The sequence below is a fragment of the Hyla sarda genome, chromosome 2 (assembly GCF_029499605.1).
Source record: "Hyla sarda isolate aHylSar1 chromosome 2, aHylSar1.hap1, whole genome shotgun sequence".
NCBI lineage: Eukaryota > Metazoa > Chordata > Amphibia > Anura > Hylidae > Hyla > Hyla sarda.
This window is the reverse complement of record NC_079190.1, coordinates 54,648,774-54,675,842: the sequence shown is the minus strand read 5'-3', so window position 1 is coordinate 54,675,842 and position 27,069 is coordinate 54,648,774. Positions and strand designations below refer to the sequence as shown.

Genomic DNA, 27,069 nt, shown 5'->3' with positions numbered 1-27,069 from the left:
AAGGAGAGGAGACCCATGACAGACATTAAGCAGCATCGGCCACACAGCATGGGCAGAAGTACACAAAAACCATGTGACTTCTGTACAGGGTCATCACAGATTACAACAATGCTCAGCGTAGTGGAAACCTCAATTCAAGACAACCAAGAGCAACGAAAGTTTGGGTGGGGGTCTAGGTCACCTGGCTCCAATGTGTGCATTTAAGATACGGCTATTAGTTTAGGAACAAGGGCTGATTTAAGATTGTTGCAGCAACCCACACTTACCCCATTTTCTTTTAGTAAAGTAACCATCTGCACTGGGATCATTAAAATGCCTGCTCATCATGGTCTCTGCTCCAGCATGGAAGTCATAGGCAAAAACCAAGGCTGAAAGAAAAAAAAAAAAAGTGGTAAAGTTTGCTATTAAAATCTCAAGGTCTAGTATGTTACTGAATTCACTTTCAGTACACACAAAATATGTACGCATGTATGAAAGTAAAGCAGATTTACAATCTTGCTAACCAGTTCTATACTGCACTATTTAAGGGCAGCATTAAAAAGGAGTATTCCAGGATTTTTTTTTATTTGACTATGCTACAAGGGCTGTAAAGTTAGTGTAGTTCATAATATGGTGTCTGTACCTGTGTGTGACGGTTTTCTCACAATTCTTCTGTGATTCCACCCCCCCCCCCCCACCCCCAATATACAGCATACAAAATGAGTGTTTTCTTAGATTTTTCCCAGGTTGCAATGCGGCCAAAACCTGACTCACTAGTCAGCTGATGACAGGGAGCCTGTCTGCTTCAATGGGTGGAGCGATCGCTTGGTGGGAGAGAGATCAATCTGCAACTAATGCAACAGCTGTATGCACCCTGATTGAAAACCAAAGGTCTTTTGAATGGACGCAGCTCATTTATGTTTCAATGGGTGGGGTGACTGATGTGTGGGTGGGAGGAAAAAGGAATTGTGGGATTTGTAGTTAAAAAAAAGAAGATAAAAAAAGTCAAGCAGGAAATACCAGTTCACAAAAAACTAGCCACAGTGTTATGGTAATCTCACAACTTACAATGCTCTCCAAATGCTTTGGTTGTAAACATTTCTCGTAAGGAAACAATATTTGAGTGCTGGACTTTTTTCCACGTGTCAACCAAAGACATACACTTTGTATTCACCAGACGAAATCCTGTGATAAAAAAAAAATAAAGATTGAAATAAACACGAAAACACCAATGAGAGGAGACATTAACCACTTCACATTCAAGTGCTTTCTGGACTGAGTCTTTTTTTTCTATTTAAAAAACTGCTGAATGTTGAGATTTCCTCAAACATGACGATGCTGATTATCCAATCTAACAATAACATTGCTGTACCAATGGCTGGATCAATACAGATTCTTATAGTGCAGTCATGGGTTCAAAACTATACATTCATGTTTAAAAAAAAAAAAAAAAAAAAATAAGTGTCCACACAGTAAATTTACTATAAAAAAGGACTGTAAAAAGGACTCCTCTTCAGGTTCTGATCCCCAAACAGATACTGTCCCAACAATCCAAACACTCACCATGAACTCTCCTCAGACAGTACGTCAGATCGTCCTTGCTATTTACAGCTTTGTAGCACGATGTGATATATCCAAAGTTGCTTGATTTATGTATTCTGTTGGGAGGAGGAAGCGGTTCCAGAGGGAAAAGGCTGTGGTAGCTATCAACTTCTGCAGGTACGGCTAAAAAAAAAAAAAAAAAAAAAAAAAAAAAAAAAAAAAAAAGGAGGAAATAAAATACCGTTACTAGACACAGAATTGGTGATTGTATTGAAGCATCCAGAGGATTTGTACAGACTTTATTTCTATTAGGAACCCTGGTTGGAAACACTGCCATAAATAGAGGGACCAAACACTGGGTCCTATTTCGTAGAATTACTTTACCTTACTCCAACTCTCTGAATTAAAACATTTGCATAAAATACCAGTCTTAATAAATCCCCTTTATGTGAAACCACCACAAAGATGGCAAATACAGAAATTTTTGAAGGAAGACTTAGGTCTGTTCTCTGTATAATAAGTCTACTTCACCTAATGATAAAAAAAAATAAATATATATTTACATATACACACACACACACACATATATATATATTAAAATTTTTATATATTTTATAATAATATATATATATATATATATATATATATATATATATATATATATATATATTATTATAAAATATATAAAAATTTAAATATATACACACACACACATAGTAAATTTGAGTAGCCGTATTAGTCCAGTGATGCAGATGCAAATCAAAAAATGTTGCAGTATCTTGTAATACCTTCTTTATTGGACTAACAATTTTGTAGAGACAAGCTTTCGGGATTCCTCCCTTTGTCAAGCCGAAAGCAAATCTTGACTTGACAAAGGGAGGAATCCCGAAATCTTGTCTACAAACGTTGTGTGCAGAATTACAACTTGGCTCCATTCACTTAAGTGAACAAAGAGTTGTAAAATAAGATAACCTGAGGACATGTGTGGCCTTTTTTGGAAGAAATCACACCTGTTTTTTTATAATCCCGAAAAACCACTTTAAAGCGGAATATCTGCAATTTTGCACAAATTCCGTTCAGAAACCATTGGGGGGGGGGGGGGGGGGGGAACGGAATTGCGGAATTAGCTCAGAAATCCGTGTTCTCTACACACCGAATTCTGCTGAACTTCAAGCCCCATTAAGTTCTATGGGAATTCCTCTGCAATTCCACAAAATTTAAAGACCAGTGTTTAAATTATTCAGAATGGAGACAGCAGAATCCCATTAAACATAATGGGGGAGATTTATCAAAACCTGTGCAAAGGAAAAGTTGCCCAGTTGCCCATAGCAACCAGATTGCTTCTTTCATTTTTCAGAGGCCTTCCTAAAAATAAAAGCGAGCCGATTGGTTGCTATGGGCAAGTTTTCCTCTGCACAGGCTTTGATAAGTCTCCCCCAATGGGTTTTAATTTTGGTGGGATTTCCGCATGGAAATTCCATTGTGTGAATGCAGCCTAAGCCTACATATAGCTGGAGAGTTACTGTACAGCATATGGTCCGCTAGCTTAATATTTAGGCTCCAGGGTAAAGTGCTGGACACTGTACTAGAGCTGCTGTGCATGATACAGGCACACACAGTACTGCCTGGAAAATCATGCTGCAAAAAATAAAATTAAAGGAGAACTCCAGAATATAAAAATTGTCCCCCATACTGCCGGCAGTAAAAAAAAATAAAGAGGTACATACCTTCCTCCGCTCCCCCGGGGCCTCCGCCACGATCCTCATCGGCAGCCAGGCCAGGACTTCACTGCAGCCGGTGATTGGCTGAGTGCAGCATGACTCGCCGACCACCGGCAACCAGGAAGAGGATGACGGCGGAGACCGGAGCCGGTTACCGGAGGCCCCGGGGGAGCAGAGGAAGGTATGTACATCTTTATTTTTTTTTACTGCCGGCAGTATGGGGGACAATTTTTATATTCTGGAGTTCTCCTTTAAATTAAAATCCGGAATTATAATCACCAATACCCAAAAGGTTTTGCAAGTGAGGAAATTGGCAATTATGCTGTAATTGAGTTGTGTGTTGTGGCCCCAGTGTGTTGCAATTCTGAACATGAGGTTATCTAGTATTCAAGGGTATTAAGGGTTACCAAGGATTATAACACCAAATATTCTACGATATGGGGGTTCTGAATCTGACCAGTGGGTGCCCCAAATGAACACACTCTAGTGGAATGGTGGTTGCGCATATACACTGCATTCAATTCACTCGCTATAGCAGTGTTTCCCAACCAGGGTGCCTCCAGCTGTTGCAAAACTACAAATCCCAGCATGCCCGGACAGCCTTTGGCTGTCCGGGCATGCTGGGAGTTGTAGTTTTGCAACAGCTGGAGGCACCATGGTTGGGAAACACTGCGCTATAGGACTGCCGACAGCCATGCCCAGCTACCTATAGAAGTCCAACAGTGGGTAAGCAGAACAGCAGGGCTTCTGCTCCACTGTCTGGATGGACAATGGACCCCCGCTCTTGTGATCAGCGGAGATCAGTCGGACCACCAGTCCGATACTTATAACCTAACCTGTGGATACATTATAATTATCTTGATACTATGGCTTAAAGATAAAAAAAAAAGCACTAAAAAACTGTTTACTTACCAGGCATATCTTCCTGGGCAATCTGAGCCATTGTGATTAAATGTCGGTTGATGAGTTCCTATGGGTTTACAAGAAAAAGCTGTAGACATATTGGAAACCATGTAAAGAAAGGTTCTCAAAAGACAAACAATTGTGTAATCTTGTTCAATACACTAGAGCTATATTGTGCCCCTAATTGGCTTAAAAGCAGTATAAATAGCAGAAGACCACTCTATAGGTGCTTTTTTTTGGCACCAGCGTTGGAGGGGCAACTGCTGTGACGTTCACCGGTACCTGTCTGAGCTCATCCGCCATGAAAAAGGAAGGTGCATTTGCTTTGGGTTGCATGTAAGCAACATGAGGAGCAGTTGGTGGGTAGATGTGATAATTTGGAAATACCTTTTGGGAAAAAGGAAAGAAAATACTTTAGTAATCATAAATTTCTTTCTACTACTTGATAAGTCTCCACTATTTTATTTTAATTTTTTTTAACTTTATTTACCATTCCGGTGAGTGGTGGCACAGGAGTGGTATCCGTGTAGAAATAAGTTGTTCCACCAACAGTTTCTTTCTGGATAATCTGTCCTGCAGATGGGGGCTGGGAAACAGAGTTTGTCACTGGTGTTGAGGCACTGGTGGGCACCATGTAAGTGGCTGGGTTGGGCGTGTGGCTTCGTCGCCTTGGAGCCGGAGATGTGTGGGGTGTAATTTTAGGAGAATGAAGCGGGGAAGATCCAGCAGACAGCGACATGCCTTCATAAAAAAAAAAAAAAGTTTAATACAAAAGTTATATAGCATACAAAGCTATTTAAAAAAATAAAAATCTGTAAGATTCTTTTGCCCCAATCAATACAAATTAATTAAAAAAAAAATAAAATAATGTAAACACTTCACTCCCTGGCTCACAGCAGGAAAAGTACATCTTTATGCTTACTGTAAAACTCTCTCAGATGATCCGTTGGGGGACACAGAGACCGTGGGTATATGCTGCTGCCACTAGGAGGCTGACACTAGGCAACAAAAAGAAAGTCTGCCCCTCCCAGCAGGATTTACCCGCCTACAGACTGAGCTATCAATTTCGTCCCAAAGCCGTAGGAGAGGACCAACAGGGAAAGAAACAGCAACTGTCCGAGGAAACTAGAGAGAAAAAAATAAATAAATAACCAAACCAACCCTCGGACAGGCAACTGAACCAAGGACACTAGAACAAATGGGTGGTGCTGTGTCCCCAATGGATCCTCCAAGAAAGATTTTATGGTAAGCATATAAGCATAAAAATCTACTTTTCTTGTTCGGCTCCATTGGGGGACACAGACCGTGGGACGTACCAAAGCAGTCCTCGGGGTTGGAGAGAACCCAAGCAACTCAGGTGGAAGGCTGGGCCACAGCTGCCTGCAACACCTTGCGACCCAAACCAGCATCAGCAGATGCAAAAGTGTGCATCTGGTAACATTTTGTAAAAAAAAGTCTGCAAGGATGACCAGGTAGCTGCCTTACAGACTTGCAAGGCCGACGTCCTGCTGTGGAGAGCCCAGGAGGCCCTGACAGAACGAGTGGAATGAGCTGAGACCCGGAAAGACGGAGTCTTCCCTTTGCAGTGGTAAGCTTCTGGGATGGCGAAACGTATCCATCACGAAATTGTCACCTTCGAAGCAGGAAGTTCCTTATGATGATCCTCCATAAGCACAAAGAAAGTCACACTTGCGAAAGGATGAAGTGACCGAAAGGTAAATCCAAACGGCCTGTACCACATCAAGGCAATGAAGCAACCGTTCCCTTGGATGGGACGGAGCTGGACAAAAAGGACGATATCCTCCGTAAGCACCTAGGCTTCATGGCCTTAATGTGTTAAGGGAAGTTCGGATTTACCTTTCGGTCACTTCATCCTTTCGCCAGTGTGACTCTCTTTGTGCTTACGGTAGGACGACGATATCCTCATTTATCCGAGCGGACCATACCACGTCAAGGCCATGAAGCAACCATTCTCTGGGATGGGACGGAGCTGGAAAAAAGGACGATATCCTCATTTAGGTGAAAGGCAGAGACCACCTTAGGCACAAAAGAATGGGCCGAACAGAAAACTTTGTACTGGTGCAAGACCAGGAAGGGGGAACGGCAGAGGAGAGAGCAGCCAGCTCTGAAACTCTCCTAATGGAAGTAATGACCGCAATGAGGAAGGCCACATTCTAGGAAAGGACACAAAGAGAAACATCCCGGAGAGGTTCGAAGGGAGTACCCGGCAAAGCACAGAGAACCAGATTCAGATCCCATGGAGGAGTAGGGGGTAGTTCTGGGTTCGGACATAACCGCAAGTAAAAGAAGTCAGCAAGAAAAAAGGAGCAGTCTTGCCCGGTATCTGTGTCCCTCAGATGGCGAGAAGAAGCATGCTGCAGCTGGAAGAAGAGTCACTCTGTCCAGGAGAAGAGAGGGAGGTGGCCCGATGTGGCCAGACTCATTGGTGGAAATGAAGGAGGCCCCCAGACATAACCCCCCCTGAAGCTCCGGGCGCCTTATACAGAGGCGGACGAAAGTGATAGTAGCTGCTGGCTGTGCGTGCGCAGAGCAGCCGACAGGGAAAAATGCAAGACTGTTCAGCGCACCACCCGCTATAGACGGCTAAGGAAGGACCGTGGAGCTGAGGGGTTCCGGAAGAATGCACCCAAATACAGAGTGCTGGCCCCGGAGAATGAAAGGAAGACCCTGGAATCAAGGATGGCTGAGCAGGGAAAGCCTGGTCCCTGAAAATGCCGAGGTACAGCAGAGTAGGTACAAAACAGGGGTACTCCAGAGGTTGAGAGCCCTGCAAAGAAAGACCCCGGGGGTCCCAGAAGAAACTTACCTACTGAAGGCTTCACCAGCTATTAGATACCTGCATCATGCCAGGATGAGAAAGAAAGACGAGCAGGGAAGGTAGGGGGTCCTGGACCAAAGGTACAACCCCAGATGCTGGCCGGTGGCGAGAAGGGGTTGATAGTGTATAACTATGCCTGTGCCCCTTCATCACATATTTGGGGGGGGGGGGGGGGGGGGGGGAAGAGACAGCTAGCACCCTGCTCCTGAACCTTCACCTAAAAACAAGGAAATAAAAAGCTAAAAAAATATTTCCCTGAACTAAAAAAATGTAAAAAAAAAAAAAAGACCAGGTCTGGAGAACTCCAGTCCTGTGTCTGCCTCCTACAGACACTAAGCTAAAACTGATAGCTCAGAGTCTGTAGGTGGGGTATATCCTGCTGGGAGGGGCAGACTCCTTGTTGCCTAGTGGCAGTTTTTGTTTTCTTTAAACAGAAAAGTCATCACCTATCCACAGGATAATCCCTTGGAAATGTCATTTCAGAAAACTTGACATGTAAAAGGTTTTGATCAGTTGTTGAGAATGAGAGGTGCACAGCGTGCATTTATAAAACAACAACAATAATAATGGGGCCTCAGGACAGAAACTGGTGCAAGCCAAGGAGTGAAGAGCACTGTTGAATACTGCTCCCTGCTGGAAAGTTTTTTGTTTTTTTAATGACAGGAAAACTTTAAAAAAGGGGTTTTCCAGGAAGAATCAGAGAGTGGATTTCTTCTAAAAAAAAAAAAGAGCACATCTGTCCTCAGGTTGTGTGTGGTATTACAACTTGGCTCCATTCACTTCAATGGAACCGAGCTGCAATACCACACAAAACCTGGAGGACAGTGAAGCTGTTTATAGAGAAATCAGCTCTGTTTTTTGTAATCCTGAATAACCCTTTTAAGAATCCAACACTACTGATGGCAGGTTCCTAGATCACATACTGTCCTTTAACAACCAAGCAGCATTACTAGTGTGGTGGTGATCAGTATAACCATTTGGGAAATGTTGAGAAAACCCGACACAGGTGGCACTGTATGGAAACCAACCAACCCATGTCACCAATAAGGCAACAGTGCCAAGATGAACAGATCCCACTAGCCCGATCTTAAAGAGTGGAAACTTTCTATGAATATGTTTACTACTGTGAGTCAGTATAGGCAGAACAGAGTGCAGTTTTATGGCATACAGAAACTGTGTCGAGTACACAGCAGATGGCACGGTAAAAATAGCCCCAGGAGGTTCAAGCACAGATGTGGCAGAGAAAGCGCCACAGAAAGTTACTAAGAATGTTTTAGGTTTTTATTTTTCAGCAAGGAAAAAAATAATAATAAAAAAAAAAAAGTTAACATATAAAACATGTATTCAAATAGATTTACAAACTTGTTTTTAACTTGAAAGATCTAAATTATATGTGAATGTATTGGCTGCAATAAGCTGACAGAGCTCTGCTGACCTCTACAGGTTATAAACTGGTACTGCACAAAAACCTGTATTGCCCATAGCTACATCTAATGAACACTGTGTCAATGCTTATTGTGAACTTTAAGGCTAGGTTCAGACTACGGAATCTCTGGGCAGAAAAATTCCGCCCGGAGATTCCGAGTGCGGCCAGCGCTGACTGAATCAGTCGGCGCTAGGACCGCGCGGACACTGCAGTCTCCAATAGACTGCAATGTGTTCCGCACGGATTTCCGCCTGAAGAAAGAGCAGCCCCTTTCAACAGGCGGAAATTTCTAAGCGGATTTTCCGTTCACAAATTCCAAAGTGTGAATTTGTGAACGGAAAACCATTCACTACACTATACATTTTAGCAAGCGGAATTTCCAGAAGAAAATTCCGTAGTCTGAACCTAGCCTAAGAGTACAAAACAGGCCATGATAAGATTGAGCGTATAGGCTCTGGTCACATGTGATGCGGCTAATTAACCACCCATCTGGACCCCACTAATTTTTTCAGTCTTAAAAGCAATACAAGGGCAAAAAATTCTTGTTAAAGACAACACAATTGCTTAAAGCTGCTTCTAGAATCGTCAAGATAGATCCATAGATTCACACAAGCAAGTGAAAAGACTGACAAAGGTCAAATTGCGACGGCTAATTCACTTTTTTTTTTTTTTAATACCAAATTTCCCAGTTCTCAATTCAATCGTGCACGTGGGATGTGCTGGAAAAAAGTCTAATCTGTGAAGGCTGCACCTCACATTACATTACAGAGCTTAAAAAGGGAAATCCCAGCCTTGTAAATTTAAAAATATAATTACCGTATATATTATAAATTATCTCTGCAGTATGGCTAATAATTCGATTAGTTGCTTCATTATACATTGACGCCAAACATAGGTTGTTTCCTTTGTTAGACAACTCTGAAACAGCTCTGACCTTCACAGAATAGACTCCTGGTGCAAATACCTAGCAGATGATGTTTTAAAGGGGTACGCCACCCCTAGACATCTTATCCCCTTATCCAAGATGTCAGCTCGCCGGGGTCCCACCCCTAGGGACCCCCGCAATTTAGCAAGCAGCACCCACCTGTAACTGCTTCTGGAACCGCTGGAGGCTCTGAGGCTAATTCCTCCCGACCACAGGGACAGAAGATCGTGACGTCACGACTCCGCCCCCTTGTGACATCACGCCCCCTCCCATAGACTTGCATGTGTCTTGATCACATGACATTGAGTCGGGAGAGAACTCTATGGGGGACATTTAGCAAAGCATTTAGTAGATATTTTTTGCTTAAAATTGTCGCAAAAAAGTCGCAAGTGCGATTACTCTATTTTTTCTGCAACTTTTTGATTGTGCAGTGTCCTAAACAAAAAAATAAAAATCTTGCTTACCAAAGCAAAAAGTGATTTTTGACTTGCAGTGGTCAGAGATTTATCAAGTGCGAAAGTCGCAAAAAAAGTCGCATGGCATGAAAAAACCTACTAAATTTACTCCAGCTAAGACATGGAGCAGAAAAAGCCACTACCAAAGTAAAAAAAAAAAAAAAAAAAAAAAAAAACTGTTGATAAATAAGTCGCATATAAGCAAAAAAATTGTAAAAAAAAAAACCGAATACATAAGCAAACATTGATAAATGTCCCCCTATGAGCTCAAACTTCTCCAGGCTTCATCTCCTGAACTGTGGAGGTCTGAACACTCAGATTCTCACCAATCAAAACTGTCACTATGATGTATAAAAAGGTTTTTCAAATGACAGTGACTGTTTAAAAGGTAAATCAAGGCTTTCCTCTCACCAGCCATAAAGAACAGACTAGCTGTCCCTTGTGCAAGTACCAGTGTACCTTCTGTATTTCCCAGTGCTGTAGTGTAATCTCCCCTCCCTCAGAATAGGAGATAAGTCGTCACGCCCACTCCCATAGACTTGCATTGAGGGGGCGGAGTTGTGACATCATGATCTTCCGTCCCCTTGGTCGGGACGAATTAGCCTGAGAGCCTCCAGCGCTCCAGAAGCAATTACAGGTGGGTGCTGCTTGCTGTATTGCGGGGGTCCCCAGTGGTGGGACCCTGGCGTTCTGACATCTTATCTCCTATCCTTTGGATAGGGGATAAGATGTCTAGGGGTGGCGTACCCCTTTAAAACATCTGCTACTAGGTATTTGCACCAGGAGTCTATTCTGTGAAGGTCAGAGCTGCACAATATTAGGCAAGTAGTGTCAATGTTCTGGCTCATCGATGTCCCCAAGGAAGGATAGGTCATCTGTGAATCAAAATTTTGTACAATTCAGACAAGCCGCAGTGTAAAGTCAACGTGAAGGAATCACCAGTGGATGATTGTAAATATTATGTAACAAAAAGGTTTCTCAGTCGTTGACCCCAGGGAATAGTGCACCGGCACAACAACACCTACACAAAAGAAAACGAAACAAGAAAACTCCCCTAACATTCTACCAAACCTCTACAGACCTCAGCCTAGGGGGGGGGGGGGGGGGGGGGGTCACCGAAAAAGTACAACTCTCACTTCTGAAATCGCTTTTATATTCCTATTATCATGATTAGGCCCCGAAAAGGAGAAGTGAGGAGATTAGAGAAAAAAACAAGATGTTCTACGGCAGAGGGTTATTTTTAAGATCTGAAGATACCGCTAGAAGATGGGACGGAATTTTCCAAAGTAGCAACTTATTTACAAGCCAGCGGTCCAGAACTAAATACCTTACACCCAAGCATGTGCTTAATAGAGCGATACTAGAGAGGTGACAACCTGGAAAAATAAGGGGGGGGGTTATGCCTTGAAGTAGTGGTGACCCCCAAACTGAGGACCTCCAGCTGTTCCAAAACTACAACTCTCAGCTTAGCCATACAGCCAACATCTGTCTTGGCATGCTGGGAGCTGTAGTTCTGCAACAACTGGGAGGCGCACAATCCCTGTACAGACTTCTTATATCACGGCACTCCTGGCCTCCTCGGTGCAGATACAAGATTTCAGCAGCAGTCTACATATGGAAGGAGTCTGAGCTGCTGCTAGGTGGGACCTAATAGGTGATAATGTAATTCATAGCAATTCAGCCACATAACAGACTGGTTTGCGGTCTACACATCCATGCAATCTAATAGTTGTCAGACTATTGATCACATGACGCAGTAATAAAGTATATGGCTGCAGCTTAGAACAAGCACATGACACTGCAGGAATACTGGAGTTATATTAAAAAAAATAAAAATAATAAGTGTAGGAGTGTTGAAATGACAATCTGCAGCTCTGTGTTGTATTCCCATAATCCCAGTGGCTCTCCACAGGCTGCGCCAAGTATTTTTTACATGCAATTCCAATCAGTAAGTAATAAAAGGTGGATTATTGATTGAAAAAGGTGCTAATATGTAAGAGGTAAGTTGGAATATGTCCATGGAGGTCATTACACATGCAAATCTTTGTTAAAATGCTACTAGCAATACAACATATTCGCACCCCATAGATAGAGAAGATGTTGAGATCTGGTTGTGACTTGTCTGCAGGCAAGAGATAGTCCTGAAAGTGGAGCCTGGCTGCCTGCTGAAGATGATCCATATTGCTTATTAAAGTATACCTGTCATTTAGAAAAACTTTGGAACGCTCTAGCGACATGTCAAAACTTTTGATCGGTGGGGGGGGCTGAGTGTTCAGACCTCCACTGATCTGGAGGAAGTTTGATTGCCGCACACTCCTCTCCCTGCTCTGTGTCACAAGATCATGATTTGCTCCATAGACTTAGATTGCAAGTCACATGACATTGAGTCAGGAGAGAACTAAGAGCTCGAACTTCTCCAGGCTTGATCTCCTGATTTGTGGAGGTCTGAACACTCAGATTCACACCAATCAAAACTGTCACTATAATGTATAAAAAGGTTTTTCAAATGACAGTGGCTGTTTAAAGGTAAATCAAGGCTTTTCTCTCACCAGCCATAAAGAACAGACTAGCTGTCCCTTGTGTAAGTACCAGTGCACCTTCTTCTGTATTTCCCAGAACTGTAGTGTGATCTCCCCTCCCTCAGGATAGGAGATAAGTGTCTAATCGTGGTGGGTCTAACCTCTGCTGGCACCTACAATCTTCAGAGCAAGGCCCCATCTCTTTCTGTGCATGGAGTTGTGTGTCGACACACTCCATGCATTCCCTATGGTAGCACTGGAGATACAGTGCATAGTGAAAGTATTCGGCGCCCTTGAACTTTTCGACCTTTTGCCACATTTCAGGCTTCAAACATAAAGATATAAAACAGTAATTTTTTGTGAAGAATCTACAACAAGTGGGACACAATCATGAAGTGGAACGAAATTTATTGGATATTTCAAACTTTGTTAAATAAAAAACTAAAAAAATTGGGCGTGCAAAATTATTCAGCCCCTTTACTTTCAGTGCAGCAAACTCTCTCCAGAAGTTCAGTGAGGATCTCTGAATGATCCAATGTTGACCTAAATGACTAATGATGATAAATAGAATCCACCTGTGTGTAAACAAATCTCCGTACTTTCAGCTCATACAAGGAGAAGGACTGATCAGAGATGCAGCCAAGAGGCCCATGATCACTCTGGATGAACTGCAGAGATCTACAGCTGAGGTGGGAGACTGTCCATAGGACAACAATCAGTCATATACTGCACAAATCTGGCCTTTATGGAAGAGTGGCAAGAAGAAAGCCATTTCTTAAAAGATATCCATAAAAAGTGTCGTTTAAAGTTTGCCACAAGCCACCTGGGAGACACACCAAACATGTGGAAGAAGGTGCTCTGGTCAGATGAAACCAAATTCGAACTTTTTGGCAACAATGCAAAACGTTATGTTTGGCGTAAAAGCAACACAGCACCATCCCCACTGTCAAACATGGTGGTGGCCACATCATGGTTTGGGCCTGCTTTTCTTCAGCAGGGACATGGATGGAGCCAAATACAGGACCATTCTGGAAGAAAACCTGATGGAGTCCGGAAAAGACCTGAGACTGGGACGGAGATTTGTCTTCCAACAAGACAATGATCCAAAACAAAGCAAAATCTACAATGGAATGATTCACAAATAAACATATCCAGGTGTTAGAATGGCCAAGTCAAAGTCCAGACCTGAATCCAATTGAGAATCTGTGGAAAGAACCGAAAACTGCTCTTCACAGACGCTCTCCATCCAACCTCACTGAGCTCCAGCTGTTTTGCAAGGAGGAATGGGCAAAAATTTCAGAGACATACCCTAAGCGACTTACAGCTTAAGGGGGCTGAATAATTTTGCACGCCCAATTCTTCCGTATATTTGTTAAAAAAAAGTTTAAAATATCCAATAAATTTTGGTCCACTTCATGATTGTGCCCACTTGTTGTTTCTTAACAAAAAAAATTACAGTTTTATATCTTTATGTTTGAAGAATGAAATGTGGCAAAAGGTCAAAAAGTTAAAGGGGGCTGAATACTTTCACTATGCACTGTGCATAGGCGCTATACTCAAGCACTCCCATAGGGAATGCATGGGGTGTGCCACAACATGCCACTCCAAACCCCATCGGGGGTTCACCCCCCACCAAGTGTAACTTAATTCCAACTTAGGATCCCCCGATTTCCCTTATTAATTAAAAAGTAAACTTTATTAATTTCATGCCACTCCATGCACAGGAATGTCAGCAGAGGTTAGCTCACTGGTCTGTCACTTCTCTACTATATACAGATAGTAGATTCATTTTAAAGTAGTAGAATATCCCTTAATCTTAATTTTTAAGGACCCTCCTCCAACCTCTTCATTCATCATTGGTGTCAACTAGAGTTGAGCAAACTTACAGTAAATTGGCTCGTAGCGAACCTCACAGCTCGGCTGTTGATAACTTTAGTCTGCATAAATTAGTTCAGCTTTCCAAGGGCTCCAGTTGCCTGGAAAAGGTGGATACAGACCTAAGACTGTCAATCCCAGACTTTTCCAGGCAACCAGAGCCCTTGGAAAGTTGAACTAATTTATGCAGACTAAAGTAATCAACAGCCGAGCTGCGAGGTTCGCTACGAGCCAATTTACTGTAAGTTTGCTCAACTCTAGTGTCAACGTACACCATGGCTGCTGGGTCTTTACCAGCACCGTAATCTCTCAACCCGATCCACGTTTTGTAAAAATCTAACACCAAGAAGACAACACACTCTTAAAATATCCTGGTCTTGGTCACAGATTGTCCTGTCTGTCACAACGTGTGGTTGAGATCACAATCTCATCTGCTTTGCTGGTTCTGGAGATTGGCTTATCTGCTCTGCTGCATTTCCACCACATGTTTAGCCTAATACACAATGTATAGTTACTGCATTACATTTAGTCAGGTCTTCTACTGAAAGATAATTCCTTTATACACGTGCGAATGTATGACAGCAGCCAGCAGTCTCACAGATGAACGCGGGCAACAGTAAGTTGTCAATGACAAACACTAAGAACAAGGTAAAACACAGAAGGAAAAGCAAAAACCTGTGACTAGGAAACAACAGCGGTACACAGATTTTGAGTTTTTACTATTCTCTATAACAGAGTTTCCCAACCGGGTGCCTCCAGCTGTTGCAAAACTACAACTCCCAGCATGCCCGGACAGCCGGAGTTGTAGTTTTGCAACAGCTGGAGGCACCCCGGTTGGGGAAACACTGCTCTATAAAGTAGGGGTCGACCGATTATCGGTTTGGCCGATATTCACGATTTTGGACGTTATCGGTATCGGCAATTACCTTGCCGATAATGCCCCGCCCCGAGACCACCGCCCAACCCCCCCCCCCGCAACCGCACCGGCCAGAGACCGCCGCTGCCCCATTGCCTCTCCCATCCCCGGTTTTATAATTACCTGGGTTGGACTCAGGAGGACCCCAGGACAGGCAGGGGGAGAGAAGCGGGCAGCGGTCTCTGGCCCCGCAAAAGCCGCTGCAGTTCATTGATTTAAAGCGCCCGCTTCTTCGTGGCCGGGGGTGGGGGGGGTGGGGGGGTTGGGTAGGCTTTGTGGATAAATAGTCGATAACTTATACCGATATTCCGGTATAAGCTATCGGCTATCGGCCTGAAAGGCAACAGATTATCGGTATCGGCCCTAAAAAAAAAAATAAAATAAATAAAAATATATATATATATATATAAAAAAAAAAAAATCGATATCTGTCGATCCCTAATATAAAGTGTAGAGGAGTAAGAAGTCCATTTAAGAAACTAGAGGCTACTAAATGGCTATGTATTAAAGGGGAGATCAAAACCCGGGTAGAGGAAGAGTGGTGCAGTTGTCCATAACAACCAATCACATAGCTTCTTTCATTTTTAAGAAGGCCTCTGAAAAATGAAAGAAGAGATCTGATTGTTATGGACAATTGCACCACTCTTCCCCTACACAGCTTTTTTTAAATCTCCCCCAGTGTCCCTATTGTCTAACCTAGTAGAGACTTACCTGGAGCGAGACCGGCTGCAGCAGGACCTGCCATAGATGGGTGGGAGAACAATGCTTGGGAGAAGGCAGACATGTTGGACTGGGACATGTTACTCAACCTGGATGTGGAGCCTCCTTTGGGTATAAACTCACTGGCAGTAGGGTTTGGAGTCTAAAAAACAGAACACGTGTATTACTAACTCATCTTACACATTACATATTGTAAAGCTTAAAAAAGAGAACACAACCTTTCAGGACGATAGGAAAGCTAGGCAACATACAGGAGATTTAATGACATCCATCACCCCGATTCACACTACACCAATTTTACCAACCCTGGAAAGCAGGACAACAAGAATTTAATATCTTACGCCTTAGCATGGCCATGTTCACACGGCAAAAATTGTATGGAATGTCTGTTCACAAAACAGGGGCGACATTCCGCACATTGGTCCGACCTGGTGTGCGCTAGGACCGCTCGGAAATGTACCGTCTCAGACTACAACGCATTTCCAAGTGAAAGCCGCAATATTTTTGCAGACCCCGGAATTGGGAAACATCTGCCATGGAAATTCCACCGTGTGCACATACCCTTAGAGCAGTGGTGTCCAAACTGCAGGCCTCCAGATGTTGCAAAACTACAACTCCCAGCATGCCCGGACAGCCGTTGGCTGTCCAGGCATGCTGGGAGTTGTAGTTTTGCAACACCTGGAGGGCCGCTGTTTGGATACCACTTCCTTAGAGTGACCAGGTTACGCGTTACGTGGCCAAAGATTACGGTGTTGTCCTTTGTTAATGATGCTGCATTGCAGCGGATATACGTAAACGAGGACGTGCTGTTCCCACAAGTGGCCGCAGCGACAGGACAACCTCTTCCTCACATTGCAACCCAATTCACTTACTTTAGGTGTGATGTAGCACAAATTAAGGAGAGCAACACAGTGATAAGAAATGAGCGAACTTACAGTAAATTCGATTCGTCACAAACTTCTCGGCTCGGCAGTTGATGACTTATCCTGCATAAATTAGTTCAGCTTTCAGGTGCTCCGGTGAGCTGGAAAAGATGGATACAGTCCTAGGAAAGTCTCCAGCCACCGGAGCACCTGAAAGCTGAACTAATTTATGCAGGATAAGTCATCAACTGCTGAGCCGAGAAGTTTGTGACGAATCGAATTTACTGTAAGTTCGCTCATCTCTAACAGTGATCTTTGGCTGCGCACACCCCCCCCCCCCACCCCACAACTATTTTTATAGCTCTAACCAGAATTAATTATTTAAAAAAAAAAAATGTAAATTATTAAATTACATTATAACATTTTATTACTACTTTATTATTATTTATTACTATTACTACTTTTACACAATTTTTTTACTATTAATTTTTGTATTAATTTATTTATTATTATTTTATTTTTTAAATTATTTTTTTATTTTAAATGAATGCATGCCACAGCTCAGCCCGGCCTCTATGACTTGAGTTTAAAAGGAAAACAATATTTTTAACCTTTCAAAAAGCCAACAGCTAAAAGGACAGCTATCATTTGTTTCATCTCCCCATTAGCTATCTGCCCATGTCTGCAAATCTGAGCACGATATGGAGCTGACCGGTTCCTTAAAACACAGAATGCCCCACTTCTCATCTGTTAACAGGGGTCCTCAAAATGCGGCCCACGTAGCGCATTTACCCGGCCCGCTGGGTGTTTTTGCCTCAGGACATCCCTGTGTTCCGAAAGATGCTTTCGGAACACAAGGATGCCTCTGCTAAGTCCCTGCGGCCCGCGTTTACTTTAAAATCGCGGGGACCGCCCGGAGCAGGCGCACGCAGCGACATCACTGACGTCCCATGCGTGCGCCCATGGCAACCGAGCGCGGAGAAGAAGCAAGGACGCGCGTGCTGGTAGTAGGTAAGTGTTTACCAGCAGTGCATCCCTTCGGTGTTCTGACCACCGATCCTCCGGTCCTGCTATGGCCGGAGCGGTGGTCTGAACACTGAAATGGGGCAGTACACAGGCATACAGCCTCCAGCCATAATGTATGGCTGGAGGCTGTATGCCTGTGAGGGAACTATACTGCCAGCCTAATGTGGGGGAACTATACTGCACCTTATGTGGGGGGGAACTATATTGCCAACGTAATGTGGGGGACTATACAGCACCTAATGTGGGGGAACTACAACTTTTTTTTTTTAAACTATAGTGTTGCCCTCCAACGGACTGAGGGACCGTGAACTGGCCCCCTGTTTAAAAAGTTTGAGGACCCCTGGATTAGAAGATGGAAAAAATGTCCATTAAAGTCTATGCAGAGGGCCATCAAAAAGCAATAGAGATTTAGCTAGTTTAGCTACTGTCAAACATACCGAGGTGCAGTACTTTTATTGGTGCAATGTTCTGCTGATACAGAAAATACGTACAGGAGAGGAGAGGCTGGCAATACACTACATTACTGTACCTACATACAGAAGCAAGAAGCCACCGTATTCTCACTGTACATTTGCCAGACTGGGAATGAAGAGCGTGATAATGTGCACAGTACTGTGTATGCAGCCCACTCACACTCTTCTGAATCGCACTTCACACCTACCCCCTCATCGCCTGACATGAAGTGTTGCGGTACTATGATGTGTGGTGGCTACATCTACAAGTATTGCATCTGGTTTTTTAAGTGACTATCATCTGTTCAATTTAAAGGAGTAGGGCAGTGAAACATAATTTATCCCCGAGTCCGACTGTGATCTGCTGAATAGGGCCCCGGCAGCCTGCCGGAAGAGAGCGTTCCAACCCCCTCAGGAAGCCATGGCCGACACACTCCCTCCATGTATCTCTATGGAATATATGGAGGGGGCGTGTCGGCCGCCGTTCTGTGTGGGGGTCAGCACACCCCCTTCCAGCAGGCTGCCGTGCTTCCTAGTTCAGGAAATTGGGGGGGTTGCCCCCCCTGTGATCTATAACATAGGGGTAAGTAATGTTTTACTACAGAACTCCTTTAATAGATGACAGCCCATTAGCATTACTGGTACACTACTGGTATGCTTAGGAACTACTGATGCAATATCTGTATTGCAGATCCGTAAAGATTCACTCTTCCAGAATTTTACATGGTTGGCCTATCCGCCGCCAGTGGATTATAGATTTAAAGGAGTACTCCAGCGCAAACTAACTTATCCCCTATCCAGAGGAAAGGGGATAAGATATAGATCTCCGGGGGTCCGAGTGCTGGGGCCCCCTGGGATTTCCTAGACGGGGCCGCGGCAGTCTGCCGGAAGTGAAGTTTGGTCCCCAGCTGAAAGTCGCGGCAGACACTCCCCCTCCATGTATCTCTATGGGATTCATGGAGGGGGCGTGTCGGCCGCCGCGTCATGCGGGGACGGAATGCCCGCTTTCCTGTATATTGCCGCGGAGCCGTACCGAAGATCACGGGGGGGTCCCAGCGCTCGGACCACCCGCGATCTATAACTTATCCCCTATCCTTCGGATAGGGGATAAGTTATTTTGCACTATAGATGTCCTTTAAGGTAATGTTATTGTAATACCTGTCATTTTAAACATTGTGTTCCCCATTGGGGCTACATGAAGACTATGCAGATCCCTGTCCTGTTAGACACCTATACTTTTATTAGCGACTTAGCCGGTCGAAAAAGTTATAGGTCTTCAATCATCGGATGTACCAATAACAATGAAAGGTTTATCTTGCCATATTTCAGAAAAACTGTATTGCAAAGTTAAAGCAATTCACTGAGAAACATTCAGCAGTCACGGTCATGCTGGCTTAACCTAAGTGAGATGCAGTGATAGATGCTCCCTTCTCTGACTAAGAGATAAGGGTCCTGAAAAACCTGTTTGCTTGGTAGTCAGAGGTGTATTACAAACCTACACAAATGTAATTTACTCCTTAAAACTCCACTGGAAAACTTTTAATCAACTGGTGCCAGAAAGTTAAACAGATTTGTAAATTACTTCTATTAAAAAAAATCATAATCCTTCCAGTACTTAGCTGTTATGATCAACAGGAAGTGCTTTTCTTTTTTTAATTTCCTTTCTGTCTGACCACAGTGCTCTCTGCTGACACCTCTGTACAGGTCAGGAACTGTCCAGAGCAGGATAGGTTTGCTATGGGGTTTTGCTTGTACTCTGGACTGTTCCTAAAATGGACAGAGGTGTCAGCAGAGAACACTGTGGTCAGACAGAAAGGAAATTCAAAAAGAAAAGAACTTCCTGTTGATTATAACAGCATAAGATTTTTTAATAGAAGTAATATACAAATCTGGCACCAGTTGATTTAAAAAAAATAAATAAATAAAATGTTTCCCAGTGGAGTACCCCTTTAAGAATCTCCGACATACTTCCCATATCACTTACCTTTCGTCTCTGAGAAATGCTGAGACCAGCAAAATCATTAAAGAGAGCGGAAGCTGGAGAACCTAAAGGGTCTAGAAGAAAAAGAAAAACCATTGATCTCGCAGCACTAACTGTATATAGAAGTGAGAACGTTCTCAATATGTGAAGAGAAAGAATCAATATTAACTTGAAACAACGTTATCTTCGGAGTAGGCAATAAATGATGGCTCTTTTTCCGCTTGAGTCATTTTCCTTTCATTGTTATTAGGTGTGAACAAGTCTAAGCAGTTTGCTCAGCTCTGAATGGAGCACAAATTTATTCCAAGGTTCTGACCAAATGTTTGGCAACCAACGTGGGGTCATGTAACCGGCGGGTAAGTGAAGCTGATAAAGCATGCAGCTAAGAAAATTACCCTCGTGTAAGTCTATTATACATTTAAAGGGGCGACCCCAAGATTATAACACTTCACCTAAAGCAGTGTTTCCCAACCATGGTGCCTCCAGCTGTTGCAAAACTACAACTCCCAGCATGCCCGGACAGCCTTCGGCTGTCCGGGCATGCTGGGAGTTGTAGTTTTTCAACAGCTGGAGGCACCCTGGTTGGGAAACACTGCCCTAAAGACATGATGGGTACCTGATCAGGGGGAGTTTAATTTCTAGGACATATCTTTTGCCACTATTCTGAAAACGTGATATGTCTCAAAGTAAACTATCCTAAAGCTCCAGAGCATGTACTGTGGGAAACTGTCATTTTAGTAAACACTAAACATGTTGTGCGGCAGCGCTCTTCACTCCCCGGCCGCCTGCTATGTTCGACCTTTTCACTCCATAAACTTATCCAGTGAAAGGGTCAGGTTTAAGTGACAGGCGGGGAGTGAGGCGTGTGCTGCCATGCACTATACCTGGCTGTAACTTGCGATCACAGTGGATCTCAGGAATTAAAGGGGTAGTCCAGTTCTGAAAAACTTCTCCTATTCTAAGTATAGGGGATAAGTTTCAGATCGCGGGGGGTCCGACCACTGGGGCCCCCTGGCAGCCTGCGGGAAAGGGGCGTGTTGACCACCGCACGAAGCGGCTAGCCGACACACCGCCTCAATACAGCACTATGGCAGAGCTGGAGATTGCTGAAGGCAGCGCTCCGGCTCTGCCATAAAGTTATATTGAGGGGGAGTGTCGGCTAGCCGCTTCGTGCGGTGGTCAACACGCCCCCTCCCCACAGGCTGCCGGGGCCTCGCCCCCCCAACAGTTAGACCCCCCCGCGATCTGAAACTTATCCCCTATCCTTAGGGTAGGGGATACGTTTTTCAGGACTAGACTACTCCTTTAAAAGGAAAACTGTCACTTATTTTCTCCCGCACTATCCACAGGTATTGGTGGATAGTGCGGGATACGCTGATTAAAACGAGCCCTACCATATTCATGAGCGGCGATGACGTCAGTGTCTGTTAGCCCGCAGAAGCCCCGCCTCTGCCAGTTACAGCAGGATATACACAGAGATTAAAACTACAATTGCGGGCGAACTGCGGCACGGATCAGACCAAGGTAGGGCTCGTTTTAATCAGAGTCTCCCGCACTATCCACAAATACCTGTGGATTGTGCGGGAGAAAATATGTGACAGTTTTCTTTTAAAACAGGTGAGGTGTAAACATTTTATTGACCGGACATGTTAATGACCATGATGCTTTACATGAACACTTCAGTGATGCAGAATACATCTCCTATAGAAGTCCTTACCATGGCCTGCATATGGCTTGGCACTGTCATTCAGAAGGCTTGGGGAACTGCTGCTGTTTGTTATTCGCTACAAAAAGACAAAAACAGAATTAGGAGAAATTATATATATATATATATATATATATATATATATATATATATATATATATATATATATATATATATATATATATATATATACATACATATACATACATATACATATATATATATACACATATACACACACACACTAATATATATTAGTTAGGAGTAGCCGTATTAGTCCAGTGATGCAAAAAGCAAAATCATCGGTAGTTGCAGTATCTTGTAATATCTTTTTTTATTGGACTAACAAGATTTTGTAGAGACAAGCTTTCGGGATTCCTCCCTTTATCAAGTCATAAGCATAAGTGTGTTTTCTCCTTGTGAGCTCAGAAATGCTTAGGACTTGATAAAGGGAGGAATCCCGAAAGCTTGTCTGTCTCTACAAAATCTTGTTAGTCCAATAAAAAAGGTATTACAAGATACTGCAACTACCGATGATTTTGCATATATCTATATCTATCTCTCTATCTCTCTCAACAAGAAGCTCCGGCACGTCAGGTGGAGGATAAAATAAGCTTTCCTTTATTCACAAATCTTGACACGATTCACATACAGAAAAAAATATACACACACACACACACACACACACACACACACACACACACAAATAGATACAGCAACCAATCAGATCACTTCTTTCATTTTGCAGAGGCCTTGTTAAAAATGAAAGCAGTGATCTGATTGGTTGGTATTGGCAACTTTTCCTCTGAACCGGTTTTGATAAACCTCCCCCACAGTGTAGTCCTATGAATATATCCTAACATGGAGTAAAATTGCAGTATTAAGCTCATTTCATAAACAATTTTTCTAAAGCACAGAATAAAAATGTAAAATGAGATAATTGAAAAAGAAGACTGATCAAAATTAGAGAACACTTTCAGATACCTGCAAGTTATTGGTGGTAGGCTGCATTCACATCTTGTTTTAGCAATACGGTTCCCGTATCCAGTTTCAGTGGAAAAAAAAAACGTATGGAACCGTATTGCAAACCGTATGTATAGACATTTCATAGAAAACTGTATGCCAAACGTAGCATCTGGTTGTTTAAGTTTGCATCATTTACGGTTTTATACGTTTTTTTTCCCAGTCTCCAAAACTGTAGTCTACTACGGTTTTATGTCGGGTGAAAAACTGGATAGAACCCGTATACGGGTTTTTTTTTTTTTTTTTTTTTTAAATGGTGGTCTATGGGAACCGTACTGAACCGTATGTGCGTACAGTTCCTTCCGGTTTGCACAATACGGTTTTGCAGTTTGAACATGCGCAGTGCACGCCGAAAGTTCTTCCCACAAATAGAACAAGAAGAACTTTAATTAAGGACAAACCTAAAACCGTATCCATTTTTTTTTTCCAAAAACTTAAACCGTATGCAACCAGACATCAGTTTTCAAACCGTATAAGGTTTAAAACCGTGGAGAGGTCTATACGGTTGTACACGGTTCGGTCCGGTTTTGAGACATGCGTTCTTAAAAAAAAAAAAAACGATGCAGGAACCGTATTGCAAAAATGAGATGTGAATGCAGCCATACTTTGGCAACTGGTGCTAATTTCCTTAACGAAATGACAAACACTACTTAACTGGCAGCCTAACTTTCCACTGACTTTGCAAATATGGTGTGTAGTTCCAAAGTGACAAACCCCCCCTGGCAGCAGGTTGCCCAGATGAAGGCCAAAGGGGTGATCCTATCAGCCATAGCAAGAGAAGCTGGTCGTTCCAAGTCTGATTTCTAGAATATTGTATCTTTACAACATCAAACACTCATTCAAGTCCCCCATGAAGGCTGGTCGCCCTCGAAAGACAAATACAAGAGGACAGGATAATGCGGAGAATCTCCATGGGTAATCATTTCATCACTGCAGCTGGCATTGCTCGCCAGTTCAGCACTGAACAGGGTAGGCATCTGTCTCGTCATACAGTGTCGACATTTAAAAGGAGTAGTCTACTGCAGACTATTCCCACTCAGTTGTGCCCGGGCTGAATTTTTTTTTTTTAACAAACCTTAACTCACCTTCCTGTGTTCCCCGGAGCGCCGCTACAGCTGATCGGTCCTCCAGTCCAGTCTTCCTTATTCCTATGCACGGATCGTCACACGGTGCTCAGCCTATCACTGGCTGAGGCGGGACATCACTGCAGCCAGTGATAGGCTGAGCACCATGTGATGAAGACCAGACCGGAGGACCGATCAGCTGTAGCGGCGCTATGAGGAATGGGGAAAGGGGAGTGAAGTTTTTTTTATTTAACACCGCCTGTGCAGTGGGAATAGTTTGCAATAGACTACTCCTTTAAGAGCATTTGGACTGAAAGCCCACTCTGCAGTGACCAAACCTTGTTGCCAGTGGTTATCCAGCCAGCCAAGGATTGGGATACACCAAGTCCAGAAATCACAGCACCAGCCAGGTCATGCATGGATCATGAAAAACTTGAAATCTTTATTATCGCCGTCTCAAACGTTTCGGCAGTAGCAGCCTTTATCAGGCAACTATATAATATATGTGTACAAAGTTTTGCATGAAGTCTAGGCAGCTCTAGTCTAAGGGGCCTTTTACACAGGCAGAAGCAGGCTCTAGCGCAGATTTAAACAAACCACCACCAAAAAAAAACTTTAAAAAAATAAAAAAAAACACAATTTTTTTTAATAAAAAAAGTTTCACACACACAAACATTAATACCTCTTCCATATAAAAATGTTAAACCCCACACCCTTTTTCCCCCACGTAAAAATGTAAACCTTAAAAATAAACATATTTGGTATCGCCATTTTCAGAATGGTCCAAACTATTAAAATAATATCCCGTACGGTGAATGGCGTAAACATAAAAAATACCAATCTATAAAATAGAGCATTAATCCCACCATATCCCAGTAAAATGAGATTAAGAAGTCCGATCCAAACCAAAATGGTACCTATAAAATCTACAGATCACGGCAAACATGTGCCCCTCATACAGAAAAGTACAAAAATAAAAAATTATAGGGACCAGAAGATGCAAGTTTAAAAAAAAAATATTTAAAACATCTTACAAAGCTTAGAATTATTTTTATAGTAAACATGAAACTATACAAAAGATTTGGTTTATAGGTATAGTTGTAATCGTGCCAACCTAAAGAATAACATCTTTGCTTGATTGCATAGTTAATTGCGTAAAGAAAAAGACCCCCCCAAATAAGAAAAATAGCATTTTCTTCAATTTCATCTCAAAAATGTTCTCAATTTCGAAACATAAGTTATAGAAAAATGAAGGAAGTCATCATAAACACAAGCCCTCATATGGGTCCGTAGATAAAAAAATTGCTAATAAAAAGGAAAAAATAAAAAAATAAAAAGGAGGAAAAAAACGAAGTTCAAAAACAAAAATTGGCACGGTCCTAAAGGGTTTAATGACCACCATAAAAAGGCGCACATTTATTTTTTGAAATAAAAAAACAAGGACCTTTTACCAACAAAGTTCTGCCACATGCTTCAAGGGAAACTCCTCAGTGTCGCCTGCACTAATCTGTTGGTATAGGCTGGTAGTGTGGGTGACCCTGATGATCGTGATACTTACCCCTAATCCGTGGCCCCGTTCGCCCATGATCTTCCTTCTTTGGGCAGCAGGCTGGGTGCACAGTCTGCGCTTCAGGAGCACGCTGATGTCACTGGTGCGGTTTCTTTACCTGGCCTGGCTGAGGGCAGGCTTGAAGAAGCAGTGGCTGTAATGTCAGAGTGCTCCCACCACCCGAGCACCAAGCCTGCCTCCTAAATAAGGAAGAAAACGGACCATGGATTGGGGATATGCAAGTATCATTGACACCAGCAATACAAGCCAGTTACAGGTTAGTGCGGGTGACAGTGATGACAGTTTCCCTTTAATTTTTAAAGGGGTACTCCGGCCCTAAGACATCTTATCCCCTATCCAAAAAATAGGGGATAAGATGTCCGACCGTGGGAGTCCTGCCGCTGGGGACCCCCGCTGTTTTGCATTCAGCACCCACCTCTTTGAGCTGCACACCGCACTGCCAGCTCACAAACTGCCGGGTACCGACCACGATGCCGGAGTATCGTGACGTCACGCCCCGCCCCCGCTATGCAAGTCTATGGGAGGGGGCGTGACTGCCATAGGACCCCTTTAAGGCAGTCAGCACAGATGTATGCATCTGTTGTAGTGACCTTCAGAAAACAAACCCCTGTATAATTTATAACTTGTCTGCCCTGATATTAATCTTCTGCTAATGCCGGGGGTACAGAAAACATTACAATGGAAAAACATTGGGAGATTCATCAATACTAGTGCAGAGGAAAAGTTGCACAGTAGCCCATAGCAACCAGATTGCGTAATTTTTTTTAAAAGACCTCTGAAAAATATGATTGGTTGCTATGGGCAACTGGTCAACTTTTCCTCAGCACAGGTCTTGCCGAATCTCCCATTGACCACGAAGACGACCGCTGCAGGAAGGAGCTACACAGACTTTTCTTATTACCTGCATCCGTGGGTAGTTCGCCTCTGCAGGGCTCCCAAAGCCATTCATTCCAATAAAGCTGGTGCTGAAGTAAGAATCTGTAAGACTGGAGTCCGGTAAAGGACCGCCATCTATTACAGGGACTGGTGGAGAGAAATAAGACAATATAGTTATTCAAAAAGGTGTAGAAAAAAAAAAAAGTATCAAACAAATTCCCAGAGAAACATTACACCTCATCTTACACATACTAATAAAAAGCTGTAGAAACAAGTGTCACGTCACCCAAATACACACATTTTAATGCAAACCTTTTCTTGGTGCTAGTACTAGCGTCATACACACATGATTGGTAGCGTGTCACCTCTGGCTCCCCCAATGATGAGAAGAATAAGAAGCTTTAAATTGTTGCTACCAGCCATTCTCCTTGCTTGGGAAACTAATCAAAAAGAAGAACGCAGAACGGAGGAACATTTGTGGAATGGCTTCAAGTCTACTGGGTTGTGACAGACTATGCTGGGAGTTAGATTAAAGATTGGAAAAGGATTATTAAATGGACCTTGTCACCTGATTTGGGGTGGCCAGGCCACAGGCAGCATGAAACAGCTGTAGGGAACGCGATCACTACACTATTTACTCTGAAACACTCCGGAGCTTCAGAGAAAGTTTTGAAAAAGCCAACAGGACC

General features: G+C 43.2%; 1 protein-coding gene across 2 annotated transcripts in view; it reads right to left on the bottom strand.

The window, feature by feature from the left end:
• The window catches only part of PAN3 (poly(A) specific ribonuclease subunit PAN3), a 55,935-nt gene that overhangs the window by 16,502 nt on the left and 12,364 nt on the right, over positions 1-27,069 (bottom strand). For both annotated transcript variants that reach the window (XM_056561828.1, XM_056561827.1), the window contains exons 2-11: positions 26,406-26,527; positions 21,860-21,926; positions 20,146-20,216; positions 15,812-15,962; positions 4,636-4,886; positions 4,428-4,532; positions 4,155-4,212; positions 1,543-1,704; positions 1,048-1,164; positions 267-368 (exon numbers count right to left, since the gene is read on the bottom strand). In XM_056561828.1, the coding sequence (XP_056417803.1) occupies positions 267-368; positions 1,048-1,164; positions 1,543-1,704; positions 4,155-4,212; positions 4,428-4,532; positions 4,636-4,886; positions 15,812-15,962; positions 20,146-20,216; positions 21,860-21,926; positions 26,406-26,527 (1,206 nt within the window). The remainder of the gene's footprint in view (positions 1-266; positions 369-1,047; positions 1,165-1,542; positions 1,705-4,154; positions 4,213-4,427; positions 4,533-4,635; positions 4,887-15,811; positions 15,963-20,145; positions 20,217-21,859; positions 21,927-26,405; positions 26,528-27,069) is intronic.